Genomic DNA, 22,592 nt, shown 5'->3' on the forward strand with positions numbered 1-22,592 from the left:
AGTTTGGTCTATAAAGTTGGACAGCTTTGCTTCTAATGAATTTACCAGGCGGTACATTTGTCCATGATTAGGATTTGTATACCGTCAACATTTTCCCAGAGTTGCACTAAGTCTACTGGCACTTTAATCTTTAGAATGAAGGGTAGTCAAATTTGTGCTGGTTTCGGGTAAACACTTACTAGTAATCTGGAAAATATGGAATCAAAGTTTTCTGGTAGGATTTTTACAGAAAAAGAACATTAAATAGACAATTAGCACTTTCTCCATTGCAAACGTAAATGGCACATATAGCTTTTCCACATCCTTATAGAACAGCCCAGAAAGTAAGCTGCCCTGATATTCAACCCTGGATGCAAATAATTTTCTTTACTGTATTAGTGGTGGGGGAAAAAATTCTAAAATTTTAATACCTACACAACCATAAAATGTTCCAACTTTCTTCAAATTTGGAATTTATTCTGATTTCTCCTTTTGCATGGCAATATAATTAAAGGGTTAATGAAAATTCTACTCTTGTTTCTTGTTGTAAAACCAATCACACACACACACACACACACACACACACAAATTCAATTTAGCTCAATACGTAGTTAGGTTAGCACAAAGTAGTTAACACAAGTGTGAGATACACAAAAAGGTATAAGGCAGGGACATTTCCTCAAGGAGCAAAATCCTTTATAGTGAAGTGCCAGAGAACACAGATTTGATAATCGTTATGCATGATGTTAATAAATACACTTATAATAGAACAAATGTGGTTGGCATATTAATCCAAAAGCACCAGACTAGAGAGGAGATACAACTATTGTGGGGTAGCAATACTTTGTTAGGAAAGCATTTCCCAAACCTTGGCAATATTTTGCTCCAAGAATTCTAGCAGCATGTGGAATACCTAAAAGGCAAAACAAAAGCACAACTGAGACAGGAGCTGCCAGGTCTGGAGTTTGACATTACTTCTCTTCTGTTGCTGAATACAGATACTGCGTCCACCAGATGGCAAATTTATCTCTGACAAAGCCTGTAAACTATTAAAAGACTTCAGCAAACAAGCAAGCTTTTTGTAGCTTATGTAGTTATGTTAATAATATTCATAACAATCTTTATTATGAAAAACAGACTGCCATATGACCTTTCTTTTTGCAAGGAAAAAAAAATTCTGCAGTATCACAATTAGACTTTTTTGTGGCATTATGAGCTAGTACATTGTGATGGCACTTCCCCCCCCTGAGAAAATGCATTCATTTAAATAAACTTTGTTGTTTGATTGGCTCATTGGTGATCATAAGAAATTCATCAGGCAGCACATGGACAACCATACAACCACTCCACTAAAAAAAAATCAGTTTAGCCCTTGTCAGTGTGGCTCAGTTGGTTGGAGCATTGTCCCGTACACCAAAAGGTTGCGGGTTCGATTCTTGGTTGGGGCACACACCTAGGTTACAGTTTCAGTCCTGGTTGGGGCATGTACAAGAGACAACCAATGTTTCTCTTTCTCTCAACCTCTCAAATCAATAAACATATCCTTGGGTGAGGATTTTAAAAAATTAGTTTACTTTTTTTCTCTCTCTCTCCTTTTTTAAATGTTTTTATTGGTTTTAGAGAGGAAGGGAGAGAGAGAAATATTGATGGACTGTCTTCTGCATGCCTCCTACTGGAGATAAAGCCTGAAACTCGGGCATGTGCTCTGACTGGGAATCGAACCAGTGATCTCTTGGTTCATGGGTCAACAGTCAACCACTGAGAAACATCGGCAGGGCTTAGTTTACATTTTTATGCCAAAAAATATTGACAAGCAGTAAGCACTTCTACTTCTTTTTGTTTTCATGTTGCCATCTATTGATAACATCTACTGATAGGTACTGTGATGTCAGCTAAGCATTAAGCAGAGAAATCTGGTTAACTAAAGCTGTTGGGATATTTTCTCAGAGAAAAGCTTGATGAATATTTGCAAATTTCCATTAAATTTTTCACAAGTCTTAAAATACAAAAATTAATGTTAAAACACATGTAGTGTAAGTGCTTGACATTAAGCTTTTGATTGCTGAGATGTCTATTTCAAAGGCATCCATCACATTGCCAGGTACACGACTAGATAAAAAGCCAGGTTTCCCCACCTATGAAGTTTTCCTTTTAGAATGCCCTGAGTGACCTAGGTAACAGACCACCTGAATGACCCTGCTTTTCCCTTCTGCACTTTAATTCCCACTCTTATGCTTTAAATTCACCAATAAAGAGTGAACCAGCAAAACCCTAGGCACCCCACACACACTTTGCCCCAATAAAAAGGAAGAATCCCAGGTGTTCTCTCTCTCTTTCTTTGGCCTTGCTGTGTGGCCCTGGGAAGCCCCAATCCTTCAGAAATTGAATAATAAATCTTATTTTTTCAAAGTTCCTAGATGCTATTGCTGAAGGTATCTTACAATCATAAGAGCCACAAGGGCCAGTCCACCTACAACACTGGCTCATTTGGAAGATTTCCACAGTAGTATGGGCCCAGGTGAGTGCCCCAGGCATTCCTAGCTGATAGCCCCACTACGTTGAGACCAACACAAAACATGTAATAACTTTCTTATTAAAAGTACATCACATAATATATTACGGTTGTGTAGAAGAAAAATTGTATTTTTAGGTCATTCATACTAAAGCATTTTAGGGGTGACACATCATGTGTGCAACTTCCAAATGGTTCCACCAACACACACACACACACACACACACACACACACACACAGAGTAAATACAGTAATTGTTGTACTATCCCTTTAACTTTTCTATTTCTTGAAAGCTTTCCTAATAAATTGTTGGGGAACTATGTGCATTAAAAAATAAACAGAAGGTAGGAAGAGTTCAAAACTGGAAAGTAGGCTCAACATAAGGATAAATAGTAGAGGCATTTTTTACAATTAAAAACAATAATTTACTATAATAGAACAAACAATGAAGAAAGTTAAGCTAAAGTTTTCCATCTGTTCCTAAGCTAAAATGGTGGTCCCAGTATGGATCTGCGGCCAAGAGATTCAAAAGTATCTGTACTTTGATAACAGTTTTTATTTTTTTAATCCTCACCTGAGGATATTATTTCCATTGCTTTTCAGAGAGAATGGAAGGGGGGGGAGAGAGAGAGAAACACACATCAATTGGTTGCCTCCCGCGCGTGCTCTGACTGCGGCAGGGATTGAGCCTGCAACTGAGGTACATGCTCTCGGCTGGAATTGAACCTGGGACCCTTCAGTCTGCAGGCCGACGCTCTAACCATTGAGGAAAACTGCCTAGGGTGAGGTAACCGTTTTTAATTAATTTATTTATTGCTTTTAGAGAGGGGGCGGGGAGGAGAGAAATCGATTTTTTGTTTCACTTATTTAAGCACTCATTCACTGATTCTTGTATGTGCCCTGACCAGGATCAAACCCACAATCTTGGTGTATCACGATGATGCTCTACCAACTGAGCCACTCAGCCTGGGCGAAGTAACAGGTTTTAGATGACATAAATGCAAGCAGTGACTCCCCTCAGAGAGTGATGAAAGGCTCATTCAGACTGTCACACTTTCTGCTGTCTTGCTCATTCCAATCCATTAGGATACTAAGCTTGCAACTGTTCTCTTAAGGCTTTCCTGAATGGAAATACCATAATAAGCATCCGATATACTGGATTCTGAAACTGCTAATGAAATTCAGCTAAATTTATTAACCATATTAAACCTGGGTCTTATACAGTGTAAAAACTTTCAACATTCTTTGTTTAATCATGAAAGATGGCTTTAAATGATTAGTCACTGTTACTAAGGAAAAGTACTAGTAAATGTCTGAATGTTCTGTATTTTCCTTCCCTGTTTACTAGAACTTTTATCACCTTCACATTTGCTCAACTTATTTTAAAGCTTTTATGCAATTTAGTTGCTCAGAATAGTTGTTTCTGTAGCATTACCATTAATATCTCTATGATATATTCTGTCTATTAATGAAGCAAACCCTTTGATTATGATATTTAACAGGTAGCTTACTGATTCTAGCTCTTGCCTTCAGTACCAAAGAACCGTTAACTATTGTTTGTTTATGGTTGTTGCATTAGAAAACAAACATGGTTCCATAATGTTATAATGGAAATGCAATTCTAGCAATTCCATAGCCAATGATTTCCAGGGATAATACTCTAAACCACTCAATAATGTTCTTAGAAAATATTTGTACTTGATTTTATTTGCTGAAAACCTAAAACCTATTTGTTCTAATTCCTTTAGCCAATCAAGGCAGAAATGCAAGCAAAGCCAATGCAAATACCTGCATTTCTCTGAAGACACTTCCCTCTTCACATATAAAACAACCAAAAGAGAACTGTCAGTAGTTTTTATTAGCAGAGACTTAATGATGCTTCAGTATGTTTGGTAAAACTCCATACTCCCAGCACTGGCCTTACTGGAGTATGGTACACACATCTGGGCTCAAACCACCCCCACCCCAAATACCAGTTAGGTAGCCAGGTAGTCATATAGAGCTGAACAATTGGGTAAAATGAAATGAAAAAACTGACTTATTAGATCAAATTTGGATCTTATGAAAAATGTGATGGGTTCCTCTTTGTCAGGAGTCTTTTACAAAGCATGTAGACATGTGATTTCATATTTCAAGAGTCTAAAGTAGCTTTTAAAAAGTTACAATGTGAACATAAGCTGTTCTTGTGGGACATGCCCTCAATGAATAACCTTTCTTTCTGTTCTTTTTCAATGGTCAAAAGTATCTTAATTCTAAAGTAAAACTAGAGGCCATATGTCTTGATAACATTTTATAACACATTTCGGAAAAAAGAACCAGCAGCAATCTAGATTACCAAGGAGTTTATTGATCAAGTTTCTAGTTGGAAAGGAAAACTGGTTAGTGTTAAGTCACATAGTGAGTGGCTGATGAAATCCTCATTTGAAACTGTGATTTGTTCTTTTGAATCCTCTCTGGAATTATGATAGCAATTGAAGAATAAAGGCAAACAGAGACTTGATAAGATACAGAAAAAGGAAGCATGGTATAGTGGGAAAGTGTCACTTAACATCAAGTATGACTTTGGATAGATTATTTTTTTCCTGTGTCCATCTTTTCTCATCTATAAAATGAATATAATACTATAAGTGATACTGTTATATACATTAGAGATGTTGTGCATAAAGCTTCTAACATACAATAACAGCTCAATAAATGGCAGCAGCAATTATTATTCTAACTTTCTGTACTAATTTTGATTTCTCAGTTTCAGAATATCTATTTAGTAAAATGTCTTCATAGTAACTGACAAATCATTATACATTCCAGATCCATTGTTTAGAAGTTCTTAAATAAACATGTACACACACTAACACCATGCAGGCAGTTATACAGAGGTGAATCTAAGATAATTTTAAGTGAAAGGAATGTATTACAGAGTTACAGTCTCACTATGATTAGAACTATTAAGATTATGTATGCAGGCAGAGAAGGGAACCGAGGGAACAGAGAAAACTATGTGTTATGGTGGTTGAGTTATATGACTTTCATTTTTATTTTTTTCCTTGTTAATCCTCACCAGAGGATATTTTTTCTATTGATTTTTAGACAGAGTGGAAGGGGGGAGGGAGGAAAGGGGGAGGAAGGGAGGGGGGAGGGAGGGGGAGGGAGAAAGAGAGAGAAAGAGAAAGAGAGAGAGAGAGAGAGAGAGAGAAAGCATCGATGTGAGAGAGAAACACTGACTGGTTGCCTCCAGTACAGGCCCCAACTGGGACTAGGGATGGAACCTGCAACCCAGGTACATGCCCTTGACCGGGAATCACTCTGTCCACTGAGCTGCACTGGCCAGGGCTCACTTCTATTTTTAAAAAACTATTGTTATAATTATGGGAAATATAGTAAAAGTAAGAGGGAATAATGGAACCTTAAAAAAACCCCAAAATTCAGATTCCTTCATCAAATGCTCTCATTCTACCTCTGTCTCTGACTTCACCTCTCACTACTTGCTACTACTCTAGCTACACTGTGTAGAGTCCTTGCATGTCCCTTCTATCCCTTTGCTTATATTATATTTCCTAAATGCAGTGATCTATCCCCATTCTGCCAGTGTAAGTTCCATGTTTCTTTCAAAGTTTGATAATGATTCATTTCCTCCAAGAAATCTTTTCTAATTGACTCCATTCCATAGTTACTTTTCCCTTAATCTTCATACCTTTCTCACAACTAGGATCTGACCTGAGGAATACCTGAATCACAAGTCACTCCAAGGGACTTAACAAAAGTAACTTAGGATCTTCTGAATTACAAAATAAAATAAAATAATTGAATATTTGGATGGAATATTCCTTCTTATAGTTTTATTTTTGAACTAAAAAAATACTTATAAAGGCTTCCATAGGCTCAGTCAAAATCTTGGTCCTCCTCATTTTACCGTTTCATAGGGACTAAGTTCCTTAGTCCCTAAATTTTCCTACAGTGGGGTTTCTTGACATAGCCTTTAAGCCGAGAAGGAAATAATATATGTGACATGTACCAACAATCTCCAGCCTTATTCCCAAGAGTTAGTGGGGAAGTGAGCCATCAGTGACGGATGGGAAGAAGATCATAAGGTTACTGGGAGTCAGAATACAGATTCAAATACTGAGTCTGAAGATATCATGTGAGAAAAATCACTTAACCTAAGACTAAAATCCCTTTTCATAGTAAAGTAGAATGTAAATTCCTACCTCATAGGACAAAAATCTGGATAAATATATCAGGTAACATGATTAAACATGTTTGGAGAAACATAATTTTCATGTTATTAGTTATTTTCAGAAATGGTTAAAGAATTATTTTTAACAGTTAAAATTTTAAATCAAAGAACATTGAGACCCATGGAACTAAGTATTAGTAGAAATAAGGTATCAATGTCCTAAACATGAAAAATTTGAAGAATAATTTAAGACTATAGGATATGTACATTTTTTATAATACATTAGCCCATTCCTTTATTTGTGTTTTGAGACATTTTTGAAAGTGCCACAGTCCATAAAATGATCACAGCATCTCTATATAGACTTTAAATTTAAGGATCTAAAAGCCTTTGGTAAGACTACTGGTAGCTTAAAATAAGAAGAAAAGAGAAGCTCAAATAAAAATAACTTTTCTAAGGTCAATGAGGAATCAGCTAGGAAAATTTTCACAATCTTAAGCACAGACTTACACTGACTTTATGAGCTGTACAACGGCAAATTTCTCGACAGTCTTTTTCTCTTACCTGTTTTCTCCTTCTGACTTCAATAAAATAGAAAATTTTATTTAAAAGGCAAGCTGAATGTGTATCCTGTTTGTATAACACGTATAACAACTGTCCAAAGTAGTTTATATAATCCAGCTTCAAGTTCCACTCCATATCCTGCTTAATAGCCTTAAACTTAGGTCAACTAATAGCGCCAACAATGTCAGACAAATTTTATTAGTAATAAGTAAACTTAAGTCCAGAGGTGATTATTACTGAATCAGCAATATGAGCAGATTTTTAAGTATTACATACTAGGGAGCTTCTGATTTTACCTTCCTACAGTTATGTCTCAGCTTTCATTTGACCTCACAGGGAAAGCAGTGATCTGTATAATTCCCCTAGTGCCCTGTCAGGGGTAATGCAATCTTACTGTTGCAAATTTGTTAGAACCCCTTTCCTTTCTTTTACACTACAACCAATACAAAAAAATGGCTTCCTAAGTGACATTAATTCCAAGCTCTGGTTCAGTGCCAAATGGAGTTAGCTCACCTGCCAATTATGTCTTGAAGTAACAACTACAAGGGACACTGAAGTAAGGTAGTTTAAAAACCCAATCTGCAAAAGAGAAGGTTTTATACTAGCAGGGAAGGGCAGGTAATCTCTTTACTTGAGTTAAATTGACCTGGTAATCAATTAGCTATGTTTGCTTATCAACCCTAAATACGCAGTGACTAGGCAGGAAACCATTTCATTTGTCATTTACTGAAGGAGGCTCCCCTGGCTGGGTTCCAAGTCAACAGGAACTCACAAATCTCTCCCGGAACTGTATTTCCTGCTTCTGGCTGGTTCTGAATGGAATCAGATCCTGCGGCTAAGTAACCAATAAGCTAAACAATCATGGCGACTAAAGGCTTATCAAGGCAAAGTTGTGATGACTTACTCTTAGCACTTTATTTTTCTCCAAATGAGCCAACAATATCTGATATGATCATAATCCAGGGCAAAAGGCATAATGCTTCCTCACATAGGTGCAGAAAGAGAACAAATCAGTCACGTAGAAAATTTTCCAAAGTTAGAACTTAATCTGGCTGGAGCAAAAATGTTTACAGAAGATATGACATTAAGTTTCTAGCTATTAAAGCCTGAAAAGGGAAACTTGGGATTCGGAACAAAGCATGGATAGACTAGTACATGAATTACCTATCCTAAAATTACTTTTTAGTTATAATGGTTCAATGGACCATTCTATAATCTGCAAATGATAAACATAGGGGTCAGTAACTTTTTGGAGGCTTTATTCTACATCTCAGTAATTCACTCCTTTTCAATTCCAGAGAAAAGGAGGGCTGAGGCTACCCATACTCCCTCTACTTCTGGTCTGTTGCGGCGTAAAGTAACCAGGCTGTTTGTGAATAGAGACACAGTTGACCATGACCTAAGGGAACGTGACAGGCAAGAACACAGATGGTTGGGAGGAAGGGTGGTATCGGTTCTCTCTATTCATGAATACTTCCTCTAATTTTTCACACAGTACACCTCTTGCAGATTCACAATGCACATTAACATTTTAAAGGTACTAAGAGTCCAATAGTAAAATTTTTGTTAAAAGTATTTTTAAACCTCTTTAACTACCAAACCGTATTTCCCCCTACAGAATATATATTAATATATTTTAAGATATGAGTATCTTTAGGACACAGTTTGAAAAAATACAAAATTAAACAAATCAATGACTGATAATAAAGCACAAAGAGACCATTAGGGTGGGGTGCATTAGTAAGGATTCCTAATGCAGGAAGGATTAAGGAGGTAGAAAACAAAAACAGATCTTTTCTACTTTATAATTGTATTTGCAAAAATCATGTCATTTATTACAGATTCCTAAAGTAAGAATGCATGATCTACTCTATAATTATTTGTCGCTTTCTGAACAATATTAACCTCAGGTCCCTTTCTAGGGTATTATGAGTTCTCGGTCCCACTCATTCCCACACTGACCAAAAGCAGCAGAACAAAGCAGAAAGCTAAATGTATCATAGGGTTTTAAAGTCTGTCCTCACTATTTAGAGTAGTTAGAAGTCAGGAATTAAATAACTTGGTGAATGGTTGACCATCTTTATAAATAATCATTTTTGTGCTATTGACATCAAATGCAACTTAACTTACCAGCTCTGCAAATCAGCAAAAGCTTGTTTCATTTTCTTAATGGAAGCATCCATCTCTTCTTTAACTACAACTCGGTATCGTGCAAGAGACACTGTGCAGCGCTGGAGGTCTTTCACAGATTTTTCAATATTGGAGCCTTGGGGGAAAAAGAGCCAAAGATTAATCTTTAGAAGTATAGGTAATTTGAAAGATGGATCTGAATACTTAAGCATGTAAAGTCATAAATGTGTGGACTAAGAATGGTTCCTAAAGGGCCACCCTCTTCAAAAAAAACCTGTTTTCATAGATTTAAAAAAATAATAAGTATCCCGGCCAAGATGGAGCAATAGGAATTTAATTTACTCTCCTGTCTTACACAACACACACACACACACAAAATCTGAAACAATGGTTTTTAGACAGTGGACAATAGGCAGTACTTTTTCCCTGAAAAAACAGAAATAAAAGAAGTGAGGCCTATGATTGACCCAAGAGAGTTTCCAGACTGCAATGCAAGGAGGAGAAATCCTAAACCTCATGGAAGTCTCCCTGAATTGAAGGGACAGCGCTGAGAATCCAGGGAGGCCAAGGCCAAGGTTAGAATTCTGGAGAGGGGAGAGTACTGGAGAGGGGAGAGCTGTACAGAGATCCACAGAGGATTCTGAATGCCTGAGTGTGAGGAAACTACCCAAGACAGGGAAAAGAACCACTGGAAAGGAGCAGGTAGAATAATCCCCAGGGCTCACCTAGGCCACGAATAGTTCATTTTCACACCAGCCAGAGTGGATGAGGCATGAGGTAACAGCACTTGTAAGTGCTCAGTAATGAGGCAAAATTAGCTCTAAAATAAAGGCTGCTCTAGCACCACCTAACAAAGCTTAAAAGCAAGTCTCAAACTGTTTCCAAATAACAGTCACAGAACAAATCACAAGGATATTTTATTATTTATTTATTTTTTATATACCTTTATTGATTTCAGAGAGAGGGCAGCAGAGGGAGAGAGAGATAGAAACACCAATGATGAGAGAGTCATTGGGGATGGAGCCCGCAACCCGGGCATGTGCCCTGATCGGGAATCGAACCTCAATGTCCTAGAGCCTAGGTCGATGCTCAACAGCTGAGCCACGCCCAGCTGGGCGCACGGATATTTTAAAAAATACAAAAATACCCAGCCCAGCCAGGCGTGGCTCAGTGGTTGAGCATCAACCTATAATCCAGGGGATCGCGGTTCAATTCGCAGTCAGGGCACATGCCCGAGTTGCGGGCTTGATTCCCAGTGGGGGGGGGGGTGCAGAAGGCAGCTGATCAATGACTCTCTCATCATTAATGTTTCAATCTCTCTTTCCCTCTCCCTTCCTTTCTCTGAAATCACTAAAACATTTTTTTTAAAAAAGGAGAAAAAAGGAAAAATATACTAGGTGGGATTAACAGAAGATAAAAAACTTTTTTTTTTAAAAAAAAATATATCTTTATTGATTTCAGAGAGAAGAAAGGAGAGGGAGAGAGAGAGATAGAAACATCAATGATGAGAGAGTCATCAAGCCCACAACCCCGGCATGTGCCCTGACCAGGAATCGAACCCTGATCACCTGGATCCCAGGTCGTTTGCTGAGCCACGCCCAGCCGGGCGAGATAAAAAACTTTTAAAATTAATAAATAAATATGAAGACAGCAATTTTTAGAAACTATCCAAAATGAAATGTAGAGAAAAAGACTAAAAAACCCCTATCTGAATAGGCATCAAATTTTCAAAACTGTTAATGACAGGATTTAGAATATAATTCACTATATAGACAACGCAAATGTACAGTTTGAATCATTATATGTGGGTAAGCCAACTTTGTAAATAAAGATAAAATATATTTACCTACCCAACACAATTTTAACCAGTTTCTAAAGTTCTACTAACCTTTCTATCCTCACCAATGTCAATGTTATACATATAATTGATAGTTGGAATCACAGATCTTAGAAGTTTATAATGTGCCCAGATAAATATTTTTAATTTTTTATTTACATTTTCCTCAATCAACTCTATTTCTTTTTAAAATCTACCTAAAAGCTTTCAAGCCTTGTGCCTTTATTTTGTTTGCCCGAATATTCTCAGACTTGCTTTTCTGCACCAAGCTGAGGATTATGTTAGAAAGATGAAAAAAGGAGAGTGTCACCAATTAAATTTAGCTCATGTGGAATAAATAATTCAGTAAAGAGCTACAGGTTACAAGTATCTTTCACATTTCTGTGTTTCAGTTGGAGTGGACCATCTTGTTTATATGTATGATATTCAAAAGGGCTATTATCTCTGTTTAATTATTGACTGAATATTTAAATGACTATTATAGTTAAATTTAAAAAGCTACCACTAGTATTCAATGCTAAGTAGTTAAGAGAAAATGATCTTGTTTAAAGCTAGAGTCTGACAGATTTTAGTAAGAGCATAAAGTTGTGAAGAGAAATGAAAATATTTCTTTCAAACATCGTGTCAGGAATGGCAGAGCTTTTTACTGTTGAGTCAACCAGTAGATAAAAATGAAAAAAACAACACAAGAATGTTGCAGTAAAACAAATGAAACAGATTAATGGTAGCATAAAAGTCATTCTGGCAGTAGAGTTTGATTTCCATTCACACAAAAAATCCCAACTATTGTAACAAGACTGTGTAACATGTGAACTACTATTAGACTCCAACTGTGTACACAGAGTCAGGTAAGAATTGGACAGTCACGGCCTGGAAAACAGGAAAAAGACTATAGAACCTTCTCGGACCTTATCTATGGAAACAAAGAGGAAATTTGCCCTCCTTCGTCAAAAACACAGATTTTTTTGTTTTCTCTAAAAGGTAGGCTATGCCTCTATTTACCCAGCTTTTTGTTGGTGGAAGAGAGTGGAACATCTTCCATGTCCAGATTTGAAAACTGAGATCTCGAGAGAGATTTGGCAGCATTCCTATTTTGTTGAGAATTCTGAGGGGGGTGCATAGTCAAAGACTTGGACTCAAAATCAGAGACACCATTTGCCAGCAGGGATCCTGTCAAAGAAACAGTAGTTTAGCAAGATTTAAGGGTAAATCACTCAAGCAATCTTAAATGTACATAAAGAAAAAGGGTAAAAATGTTTTAGGGAAAACTATGTTTCTTTTTCATTCCCCCCCCAACAATGGTTTTTAAATGGCTGTGAACAAAATCAACTGAGCAGAATCAGTTGAACAGTGCTCTGTGGCTTAGCTCTAGTCAGCGTCGTTAATGAAGAAAAGAAGTCTGTGTTAACCCATCTCTAGACAGGCTAGCTCGTTTCATTCTTGGTACCTTGGTAGCTTCCTTGTAGCTCTGGGCACAAGGAAGTGAACAGAGTCAACATCACCAACTTCTGATAGCTTCTATAAGTTGTACTGAGGAAAAAAGAGCTCTATACTGTCCTAGGGCATGAAGAGCTTTAAAAGCTTTAGGGAACAGAAAGGGTAAAGAGTTAGAAAATGAGAGAGCCAGCTCCAAAAAAAACTGAAGCCAGACTATCTTGGTTTGTTTGTGGTCACTTTAGGCGTTATATTTTTCTCTTTTTGTGTTTGTGCAAACTAATCAATAAAAGAACATAAGAAAGAAAAGCATAATTTTCAAATTGCCATTATATTTATAAAGCCAGTGCAACAGAACAGGGGAACTGGATTAACAAAAAAGTAATTTTAAAAACTATTTTAAAAGAGATATTTCCAACATCTTCCCAGCACTCATCGAAATGGTTGATAAAACAAAGGAAAACATACAAACTATTTGAATTTACAACTAACACTAATCTTAACTCTTTATTAGAAAACAAATGTGAGACTATAAAAACCAAGAGTCTCCTGGCTAGGCCTGGCTCAGCGGTTGAGCATCGACCTAGGATCCAGGAGATCGTGGTTTGATTCCCAGTCAGGGTACATGCCCGGGTTGCCAGTCTGGGGCCTGCAGGAGGCAGCCAATTAACGACGCCTCTCTCATCACTGATGTTTCTATCTCCCTCTTCCTCTCCCTTCCTCTCTCTGAAATCAATAAAGATATATTTAAAAAACAAACAAACAAAAAACCCAACAGTCTACTTCTCATGAAAGCCATGGGTTTACAGTTATTATTATATATTTTTCACTGTGTTGGATCTTAGAATAATAACATCAACATCAACTCATTATAATAATTTTCCTTAATAAATGTAAAATTTTAAAAAAATCTTAAGGTCCCCTTTTGTAGTCTCTAAGTACTAAGGGACTATTAAATTAGAAGATTTCCATAAGACTGCTTTAGATTGAAATTAAAATATGAGACAATGGAAAAGAATTATATTTTTCTAGGCCTTTGATAATTATAAGATGTGACTCTTTCATATGAGAGGTAACAAAAACTAAAAAGTAAAAGACTAACTAGATTTAATTTATTGATTGCTTTCTCAATCAGGAAGCCCCTGACTGAGAATGCAACTTTACAAAGACCTGTTAATATACTCACCTGTTCTGTCCAGCATATCTGGCATGGTAGACTCAGGATCCTCCAGTTCTCTGGCATCTATTGAAAGTGTCTCCACACCTTCACTGAGTGAGTCCACAGACTCAGTATCATTGATGGCACCATTAACATGGTAACCATTAATATCACCTTTTTCTGAAGAAGGCTCGGACCGCTCCTCTTGAATGGAAACCAATTTACTGGAATCGGGGATACTGTTACTTGCTTCTACTGCAGGTTTTGGTTTGCTTTTCTTCTTTTTGTTCTAATGGTTAAAGATTTGAAAAAAAGAAAAGAGACACTGAAGCAAGCAACAAATTGACATACATCAGAGGGGAGCGGGGTGGGGAGGGTGGGAAGAGATTAACCAAAGAACTTATATGCATATATGCATAACCTATGGACACAGAAAATAGTGTGATGAAAGCCTGGGGAGAGGGCGCGAGGCAGGTAGAGGGGGTCAATGGGGGGAAAAGGGGACATCTGTAATATTTTCAACAACAAAGATAAATTTAAAAACAGAAGATAGACAAATAGTCAACAAACACATGAGAAGATGCTAAACACCACTAATCATTAGGAAGATGCAAGTCAAAACTATGAGATACCATCTCACACTCATCAGGATGGCTACTATCAGAAAAAACAGAAAACAACAAGTGTTGACAAGGATGTGGATAAACTGGAACTCCTGTACACTGTTGGTGGGATGTAAAATGGTACAGCTGCTGTGGAAAACAGTATGGCAGTTCTTCTAAATATTAAAACTAGAATTACCATATGATCTAGCAATTCCACTTCTGGGTATATATCCCAAAGAATTGAAAGCAGGGTCTCAAAGACAGATTTGTGTACCCATGTTCATAGCAGCATTATTCACAATAGCTAAAACATGGAAGCAACCCAAGTGTCCATTGATGGATAAATGGATAAGCATATATATACACAGGTATATACACAATGGAATATTATTCAGGTTGTAAGAAGAGGGAAATTCTGCAATATACTACAACATGGATAGAACCTTGAGAATGTTATGCTAACTGAAATAAGCCAGTCACAAAAAGACAAATACTGTATGATTCTACTTATATAAGGTACTTAGTCAAAATCATAGAAATAGAAAGAATTGGTGGTTGCCAGGGACCACGGGGAGGGGAAAATGAGGAATTGTTTTTTAATTGGTATAGAGTTTCAGTTTTATAAGATAAAAAGAGTTCTAAAGATGAATATTTAAAAAGTGCTGAGCCCTGGCCAGTTTTGCTCAGTGGTTAGAGTGTTGGCACAAAGACTGAAGGGTTCCAGGTTTGATTGCCAGTCAAGGACATGTACTTCTGTTGCAGGCTTGATCCCCAGCCTGGTCAGGGAGCGTGCAGGAGGCAACCAATTGATGTGTCTCTGTCACACTGATGTTTCTCTCGCTCTCCCTCTCCCTCTTCCTCGTGCTCTCCCTCCCCCTCCACTCTCTGTAAAAAAAAATCAATGGAAAAAGTATCTTTGGGTGAGGATTAAAAAAAAAAGTGCTATGAGAGATATTAAAAGTTCTCATCATAAAAAAAATTTTGTAACCATGTATGGTGATGGATGTTAACCAGACTTATTTCATAATACACACAAATATTAAATCACTATGTTGTGCACCTGATACTAATATGTTTGTGTCAATTATTCTCAATAAAAAAAAAGTAAAATATAAAGCCTTCACTGGCAAAGTAGTTCAGATATTGGCTTAGAATAAAAGCCAGAAAAGGGGTTCTATAGATAGATGGTAGTGATAGTTGTATATTATGAATTTATTTCATATTACTAAGTTACACACTTAAAAACAGTTAAATGATAAATGTTATGTGTTTTGTACAATAAGGAACACTTGGGAAAAAACAATGTACTACAATATCATTTTTTTTATCTACTAGATTAGCAAAGGTCAAAAAGTTTGATAACACTGTAGAGTTGAAGGCACGGAGAAACAGGCGTTCTCCTACATTCCTTGTGGGAGAGTAAAATAGTATTCTCTATGGCAATCTGGAAAAACTTATCAAAATTACAAATGCACATACTCTTTGACCTAGCAATTCCACTTCTAGGAATTTATCCTCGGCAATACTAACACATGTGCAAAATGGTACGTGTACAAGAGTATTCACTAAAGTATTCATAATAATAGCAAAGGAGCCCTAGCCAGTGTTGCTCAGTGGTTACAGCATCAGCTGGTGCACCAAAAGGTAGAGGGTTCAATTCCTGGTCAAGGGCACATACGTGGGTTGCAGGTTTGGGCCCTGGCCCCAGTCTGGGCACGTGCAAGAGGCAACCAATAGATGAGTCTCTCTCACATCGGTTCTCCTCCCCCCCCCCCCCCCACCTCCTTTCCACTCTCTCTAAAGGGGGGAAAAAAAAAAGTCAATGGGAAAAATATCGTTGGATGAAGATTAAAAAAAAATTGCAAAGTACTGGAAACAACCAAAATGCTGATCAATAAAAGGACTAGTTAAGCCTGGCTGGCATGGCTGCTGTTGAGCACTGACCTATGAACCAGGAGGTCACGGTCTGATTCCCAATCAGGGCACATGCCTGCATTGTGAGCTTGATCCCCAGTGGGGGGCATGCAGGAGGCAGTCGATAAATTTCTCTCTCTCATCACTGATTTTTCTCTCTTTCTCTCCCTCTCCCCCTTCCTCTCTCTGAAACCAATAAAAAGACATTAAAAGAAAAAGACTAGTTAAATTAGTTATGGTATATCCAAACAGTAGGATGACTACACATCCATAAAAAACAAAGCTCTTTATATACTGATATAGAATAAGTTCCAAAATATAGTACATTTAAAAAGCAGGCATGGGGAAGTCCTGGGGTAGGGGTGAGGGGTTGGGTGGGGGAGGTCAAAAAGGGAGAAAATGGGAGACATCTGTAATACTGCCAACAACAATTAAAAACAAAAAAGCAGGCAAAGAGAAGAAAAATATATATATATTCATATTTGCTCATATATGCATAAAATATCCTGAAAATAGCAAATCGATAATACTCTTTACCTCTGGGGAAGAGAACCAAGTGGTTGGGGAACAGGGATAGGATAAAGATGTTTCAGTGCATTAACTTTTGTAGCTTTAAATTTGGAGCCATATGACTATATTACCTAGGCAAGTAGTAAAATTAAAACAAAAAAGTCCTTTACCTTTTATTTTGGCAAACCACAGCTCTACTAGCAATACTTAATTCTATTCCTAAGGTTAGACTGACATTACTGCATCAATATTTCCCCAAGTCCTTCTCATGACCCTAACAGGAACACTAATGGAACTCGATAGATATAATTTTCTCCTCCCCACACCTCTCATTCTTTCTTTCTCTTAAATATTTTCTCCCATGTGAACTAGATAAGTTTTCATATTGCTGTGTCATGTATATAATAACTGTCCCAGTAACTGCTCATGGTCACATACTATTGAACTAATTCAAACAGTTAACTGGACTGGACTTGGGCATTTGGGACTGTCAAACCGAAGCCATTTTTCTTTCTCTAAATTTTAAGAAATTTATGTGTCGCCAACACATACTTTTCGAGCTTCAAGCATATATTACATCACTAAACACCTTACTATCCTGGATCAATAAATTAATAAGCCAGTGTTTTCCAGAGAACACTGAGCTGTTTATGTAGTGAAAGCAATGGGAAGAAGTTAAGCAAAGAGTCAAAGCTACAGGTATGGAGAGCCTCAGGGGAATCTGTAGTAATATTAGGTTCTCCTTGGAAAGAACTCTCAGGGTCCTTGGAACTAAGCCTGGTTTGGTCAAGACTTAACAGATGTCCTAATGAAATGATTTAGAGTCATCAAGAAAGCATTTCAGAACTCCAGTACTAACCTGATATAGGAAAAGGATTTCCAAAGAGATTTCATAGAGATACCTGATTAAAATCCATACTTCAAGCATTTCCTAAAGGAGCTAGATTTAGAGTACAGAGCTGTGGGAAGCATTTTGAGACCAGCTAGTATTCTTTGGGGAAAATATTTTGGTTTCAAGTGGACAAGAAAGAAATGAGAACTAGTATGCCACAACTTAGGTACTAGTATTTGTTAGTATTATGTTCCTATTTAAGAGATGAGCAAACCAAGGTATACAAAGGTTAAACAATACTCCCAGGTTGCAAGGCCAGTAAGTAGAACAGGATATAAATTCCGTTCTGATTGACTTTACAGCCCAAGTGCCTTTCCCTCTCTAAATTGGAACATCAGACCCCTCTGTATAGCTAACAGTAGCAAAGGCCCTCTTTGGGCTTTAAGTCAAAGCTCATTAATATCAGAGACTACAACACAGTTGTCTGACCTAAAAATCTAAACTATTTTAACTGATCTATGATAAAAATGCTGTTGAAAACCACTAGACTGTATCATTTTCTCTAGTGGAGCTCTGCTTTCCTTGACATACTCTCTTGTTTCATTCCTAATATTAATATATCCTCAGCAACTCCACCATGGCAGGGCCATTCTGTTTCCTGGCTCCCCCCCCTTTTTTTTTTAATCCTTACCTGAGGATCTCTTTTCCATTGCTTTTCAGAGAGTGGAAGGGGGAGAGAGAATGAAAACACCAATGTGAAAGAAATTATCGACTGGTTGCCTCCCACATGTGCCCCGACCAGGGCTAGGGATCAAGCCTGCAACACAAGTAAGTGTCCTTGGCCAGAATTGAACCCAGGACCCTTCAGTCCAGGAGCCAACGCTCTAACCACTGAGCCAAGCTGGCTAGGGCTGTTTCTGTCTTAAAAAACATGGAGGAGATTGTATGGTATTCTATGTACACAGCTGTGTTTTAATGTCACAGATTTTTTTAAACCAGGTGAACTGAAGGTGCATATGTAAATCTTTTCTTTCAAATATTTTTGCAGAGCCTAAATATTTTTATAATATCAATATCATGCTTTTAAAAATAATTCATTTTTTACCTTTTTCTTGCCTGTTACTGTCCATTCTTTGAGTACTTCACTGGCACTACCTGTAAGAGAAACCAATTACAGACTTTCTCTCCTAGCACACACATGCTCAAAGCAGAAATCAGTGTCCCTGCATTTTGTAATTGCTGGAGAATTTCTAAAGTTCTTAACAGGAAAAGTTAAGGTTCAAGTCTCAGAGCTAATGTAATGAGATAATCATATCATGCTTATCATCTTTTGGGATACCTGCCAATTTAGATTCCCCTTCTCCATGTAATTTCCTCAGTAAGTTCTTCCGAGAAGAGACTGATGTAGCCTAACCATTTTGAAATTCTTTTATTTATATAACTTAGACTAAATACAAAGATGAGTGGTTTCAGCCTAAGTATGCCATCCCCTCTCCTCCAGAAGATTACACACCACCTTGGCTACATTGTTTTAGAGAGCTGTACACTACCCTAGACCCAAATGCTAAAGTTATAAAGAAAACAAATGACAATGAAAAAAACCTTATAGTATTTGGACCTGCTTATTCTACAATGGCAGCAAAACAGAAACAGGGAGACCTAATCTGATGTAGCTATTCAGTGGTCTTTTAAAATTGGCCTGGTTTGTTATATTATCACGGGCTCTACTATATCATCTATGAAAACACCAGGTTGCTGAATGAACGTTATAAAAGACTAAAGCCACTTCTATTTGAACAAACACAAACTTATTGAAAAACTGAACTAAGATTACCTTCCATAAATGCTTGTACTGTTTTGTCCACACAATTATCGAAGTGCTGCAAAACCAGGATGATTTCATTGTTGCTCTTATTGGGAACTATTGCACGCACTGCATTTATCTGGAAAAGATGAGAGGATCATTAGATTTTAACATCAGTCAGTCAGTTGGCAACTGAAGCCTATTAGAGTGACATTTCATTCTTAACAATATGTAACACTCTTTAGCGTCAGTGAGCGTACATACAACCATGTCACTGGGAATGACTAATAGATGAGTGATAACAGCATACAAAAGTTAATTTCAAAACTTAGAAAAGCAGAACATTTCTAGAAATAGAAGGTATGAGCTAGATTTTACTCCAAGAAAAGGAGGTTTAATTTAGGTATCAGGTATTAATTTCAGCATCAACGTTTCCTTGCTTTTAGCATACTGTAGAGAAAGATGAAAAGTTTAATGACCACCAATAACACCTTAGATTTTTATACAGCATTTTTCAAAACATTTTATTTCATGTCATTTAATTATATAACACTATAAAGACAATTTAAATTACTATAAGCTATTTCAGGCATACAAAGTATAATAAACACTCACTGCGTGACAGCCAGTTTAATAAAATAAAATAGATGAAATTGAAGCCCCCATGAAGTCCCTCATAAATCCCATTTCCCTCCTCTCCACAGATTTCTACCTTCAATTTGATGTTATTTCGATACACATTTTGTACTTTTACGATGTATGTATGTATCCACAGGTAATGTATACTACTATTTTGCATTACACAAATATTATCATATTGTACATGTCTATATTCAATTTGCTTTTTTCATGTTGATAAATGCATCTCTTATTTATGTAACTGCTACACAGCATTTCCACTGTATGAATACAGTGAATTGATTCATTCTCCTGCTGATAGGCACTTACACAGTTTTCAGTGTTTGGCTATTATGAAAACTACTGAACATTCCTATGCTTATTTGCTGCTGAATCCTCAACGCCTAAAATAATGTTTAGCATATTTTAAGAAAAAAAAATCAGGTCTTCTGTGAACAGTGAGAGAATGTCTCTCTTGTATATAACACCTAGTAAAATCTGTGAATAGTAGGATATCTACGAATTCATTAGATAATATCAAATTGCTCTTTAAAATAGGTATGTCAATTTTGTCATATTTATTCCCAAGGAATTTTATTTTTTGAGATTAAAAATATTCAATTTATAATAATTGCACATTTTCATTTTTATATATCAATAATTTTTATCCAGCAACCTTGATGAACTCTTATTATTCCTAACCATTTGTTGCTTTCTTGGTTTTTCTACATAAACTTCATTGCCTATAAATAATAGCAGTTTTCTTCTTCCTTTTCAATCCTTACCGTTTTCATTTCTTGTCTTACTATACAATGTAAAATTAGTTATTTCTATAAAAGGACCTGGTTCTTTTTGGTGGAAGTAGTAATTACTTTGGTGGGAAGTAGTAATTAGAAACCAAGATCTAAGAACTAGGTGTGTTTACTGCTACTGGGGAGTCATTATTTCTAGGTCCTTTCACTGGATAGAGCTAGGAGGTTTTGTTTTTTACAACATGAGTTCATATTGACATCTTTAATTCAAATATAATATTAAAAGGCTTTTTTCTCATATGATTTTAAACATAAATCTCTTTCCTCTAAACCAAAAGTTTTAGGTCCTAAAAATGTTAAATTATTTACTGATTTGCTTTATTCTGTAATATTCATAAAATAATATTACTAATAATACTATGACATATTACTACTGATAAAACATTAAATAAAATTTAAGATTTATTTGCAATTCCTTTTGTCCTTTCAATATATCCCTCTAGACATGTACAGTAAGAATACTGTGTTCAAAAGTCAGTGGGAAGATTTGTTCTAGTTCACCCTTTCCCTGAAGGTAAAATATTTTTAGGATCTCAATCTTATATAAGACCACAGCTCCAATTACTAACCAAGGACAAGCCTTGAGCTTTATGGCCCTGTGGTAAAACCCATTTGTTATAGAGACTGGCAAAACACATCAGTTAGCTAGCTTAGACTTACCACTCTGGTTTTTTATTTCCCCTTTATAGAGTTCCTAGGGGTTTCCCAAACTTCTGTTCAGCTATGCATTTAAAATGATGTATATTATTTTTCATTCTGTATTTCTCAGTTTATATTATGAATGTTTTCAAGTTACCTAGTCAGCAATACTGCTAGAAAAGGAAGTCCTTTAGAGACAAGAAGTATCTCGTCCAAGTAATACGCATAGTCTATATCAGAACCTAAGTCTTTTTAGTACACTTGCTTTCATATTCTATCCTTTTTTTCTGTTTCAGGCTTAATTAAACAATATAAGGTTTAAAACCATACAAGTGGGAAAGTATATAATCGACACAGGGATAATTTATAATTATACATTTTTGAGATGAGCAAAAAACTTAGCACTAATCACTAGAAGATGGACTTTAGGCAAAACCTACAGATTCGACAATAAAGGTAAGATTCTGGTAACTTAAAATTTGAAAATGTTTATATTACTGAAATAATATGTATCTATGACTCCATAATCAACAGCATACTTTTTTTTAATAAGACAAAATTTTTAAAAAGTGCATAAAGCTTTTGTTTTATATTTTTCTCAGTATAGTTGACTCAGCGTTATATTACTAAAAACACTTGTTTTTCTTCCAAAGGAATTTTACTTGGAAGATCTACTTCTCATCTTACTCTGAAATCTCCTGAACTTCAGAATCTTCAAGTGAATGGATAGAGCCTACTCAGCTTGTTCCTTAAAAAAAAAATGTTGCCAAATGAGATACACACTTAGCCCTATAAATGTTACAATATTAAGGTGTCTTCAAAAGAATTTAGAATGAATATAGAGAGAGATATGAAAAAAAAAAATCATGTTTGCACTTAATAGCCTCTGATTCCTCAAAACCTTCATGGTAGTTACGTTCTGATATACAGTGGCAATTTGTTTTGTTCTTAAAGTTTCACATTCTTAATGAGTTTGTGCAGCCACTATTGTATTAGTACTTAAATTTTACTATGACATTCAAGTTCATTATCTACAGCAGTGATTTCAACCTTTTCCTCTCATGGCAC

The 22,592-nt window shown here is 36.4% G+C and overlaps 1 protein-coding gene across 11 annotated transcripts in view; it reads right to left on the minus strand.

The window, feature by feature from the left end:
• The window catches only part of SPATS2 (spermatogenesis associated serine rich 2), a 92,725-nt gene that overhangs the window by 11,485 nt on the left and 58,648 nt on the right, over positions 1–22,592 (minus strand). For 10 of the 11 annotated variants that reach the window (XM_081129112.1, XM_081129119.1, XM_081129116.1 and 7 more), the window contains 5 exons: positions 19,486–19,594; positions 18,757–18,806; positions 13,818–14,079; positions 12,200–12,367; positions 9,361–9,496 (listed from right to left, as the gene is read on the minus strand). In XM_081129112.1, coding sequence (XP_080985238.1) covers positions 9,361–9,496; positions 12,200–12,367; positions 13,818–14,079; positions 18,757–18,806; positions 19,486–19,594 — 725 coding nt within the window. The remainder of the gene's footprint in view (positions 1–9,360; positions 9,497–12,199; positions 12,368–13,817; positions 14,080–18,756; positions 18,807–19,485; positions 19,595–22,592) is intronic. The other variant, XM_081129113.1, reaches the window with a different exon arrangement.

Source organism: Miniopterus schreibersii (genome assembly GCF_964146895.1).
Source record: "Miniopterus schreibersii genome assembly, chromosome: 2".
NCBI classification, from domain to species: domain Eukaryota; kingdom Metazoa; phylum Chordata; class Mammalia; order Chiroptera; family Miniopteridae; genus Miniopterus; species Miniopterus schreibersii.